The 2,103-nt window shown below is 49.1% G+C and overlaps 1 protein-coding gene across 1 annotated transcript; it reads right to left on the bottom strand.

Moving 5' to 3' along the window:
- Positions 1–243: 243 nt before the first annotated feature.
- LOC125191988 (allene oxide synthase 3-like) lies at positions 244–1,839 on the bottom strand. The gene has a single exon (XM_048089440.2). It carries the CDS (start codon positions 1,790–1,792, stop codon positions 368–370), a length of 1,425 nt encoding a protein of 474 aa, XP_047945397.2. The 5' UTR covers positions 1,793–1,839; the 3' UTR covers positions 244–367.
- Between the last annotated feature and the right edge of the window lie 264 nt (positions 1,840–2,103).

Below are 2,103 nucleotides of genomic sequence, written 5' to 3'. Positions count from 1 at the left end.
GAGACGAAGGGAGTACTCCTTCGTCCCACGTTACTTGAGGCGTTTCTTTTCGGCACGAGATTTAAGAAAGTTGTGTTTAGTGAATTTAAATAAAGTAGAAGAAAGAATAAAGTAAGTGAGAGGAGAGAGGGTGATGTAAAAGAAAGAATAAAGTAAGTGTGAATAGATGTTTTGTTTTTTGTCAAAAAGAGAAATGATTCAAGTAATTTGAGACAACTTAAAATGAAATACGGCTCAAGTAACTTGGGACGAAGAGAGTATTATTTTTCACATGACTAAGAATATAAAGCAGTGATAGAAAAAATCTACAATCGGCAATCAAATAACACACAAACAATTAAAAAAAAAGCATGAATTTGAATAATGATTAACGATCATGCTTCGTGAGCGACTTGAACGTGACTGAGGAGCCCAAGAGAAGCTTCCCAGATTCAACCTCAAACGTATCATACCTCAAAAACAATTCCACCAACATCAACGTGCACATCATCACCACCAAATCCTTCCCCGGGCACTGCTTATTGTCCACCGTTGGATCCTCCGTCTCCCTCCCATTCGACCAGTACACATACCTCAACAGCTTCTCCCCTTCTTCCCCGACAAACCTCTCCGCCACGTAATCATCCGGATTCTCAAAAATCCTCGGATCCCTCGTCGCCAACGCCTGGTACCCAAACAGCATCTCCCCTTTCTTCACCAAAAACGTATTCTCATGGTTCCGAATCTTGAAATCCTCCTTCGCCTTCCCGTATTGATACGGCACCGACGGCTCGATCCGCAGCGCTTCATACACCGCCGATTTCGTCAAACGCATCTCTTCCAACGCCGCCGCAGTGATGCCACCTTTCTCCTTCACCACCGCCCTGATCTCTGCCGCGAGGCGCAAGTGGAGGCCCGGGCCCCCCGCTCCGACCCACTTGATCAGTGCGGGGAACACGGCCTTCATCCCCCCATACGCGTTGAACCCGGCCAGGAACACGAGGTTATGGCACGCCTCGTCCCGTTCCAGCCCGAGCTCAGCCGCTTCCTCCAGAAGCTTCCCGAGATTCGCTTCGAAGGCGGAGTAGATCTTGTCGTAGTAAGACTTCACCAAAAAGAAAGGAATCGGGAAGTTATGGAGAAACATGTCTTCAATAAAGGAAGGTACGAATTTGAGTCCAAGCGTCATCAAGGGCGAGAGCTGGCCGAAGAGCCATAAGTCCATTGATTTTGGGCCGTCCGAGCCCAGACTCGTCTCGGCCGGGCCCACCCTGCAGAGCAAGCGGAAAACGAACTCGAACGACATCGCATCGTTTAGGTCGTTGAAGGAAGACGATCCATTCGCGGCGATCTCGTCTTCGAGGGTGGAGAAAAGGTCGGACATGCCGCGGCGGAACAAGGGGATGAACTGGTCGTGCCTTTTGGCGAGGAGGGAGAGGAAGAAGCGCTTGAGGAGGGCGTGGTTGGGCTCGGACGGGTCGAGGTAGGCGCAGGTGCGGTAGCCCCCAGTGAAGGCGGTGGAGGGGACGAAGGTGCCGTCGAGGACGTCCCTCTTTTCGACTTTGGAGGTATCGAAGAGGGTTTGGAAGCTGAGGGCGTCGAGGAGGCAGATTACGCGGGGATCGCGGGCCATGAAGGGGCCGGGCGGCATGTTGCAACGGAACACGGTGGATTTGTATTTCTCCATGCGAGATTTGAAGAATTTGAGCTCGCCTTGGCTGTAGAAGTAGCTTAGGCGATCGGCTATGGCGCCGAAGAAGGGGAGCCCGACCGATCCCGGGATCTCTCGCCGCGGAAGCTCCTCAGTAGACATTGTTGCCGATTGTTTGATTGATTGGGAGAGGTTTGAATAATTTGCGTAGGGACTGATGTGTATTTATAAGTAGTTGGAGGAGATGGTACTGATGCATGCAGTGGTCCATTATTGGGACTTATAAATCAAATAAACGTTTATTTTATTATTAACGGGCTAAATGCTTTCATAATTGATGAAATAGTAAAAAGTTTCTTAAATTTGTTGCTATGCAATTATTTGATTTTGTTTGACAACCATACCTTTTTTATTACTCCCTCCGTCCCGGATAATTCGGGTCACTTTGACCAGGCACGGATTTTAAGAATTGT

The sequence above is a fragment of the Salvia hispanica genome, chromosome 4, assembly GCF_029641045.1.
Source record: "Salvia hispanica isolate PSC_SH4W2 chromosome 4, Shi_PSC_v1, whole genome shotgun sequence".
In the NCBI taxonomy this organism is placed as follows: Eukaryota; Viridiplantae; Streptophyta; class Magnoliopsida; order Lamiales; family Lamiaceae; genus Salvia; species Salvia hispanica.
The sequence above is the reverse complement of the archived record's forward strand: the minus strand, read 5'-3'. Positions and strand labels throughout refer to the sequence as shown.

Excerpts from the sequence above, each read along its gene's own strand:
- LOC125191988 (XM_048089440.2), bottom strand. The coding sequence starts at position 1,792 with ATGTCTACTGAGGAGCTTCCGCGGCGAGAGATCCCGGGATCGGTCGGG.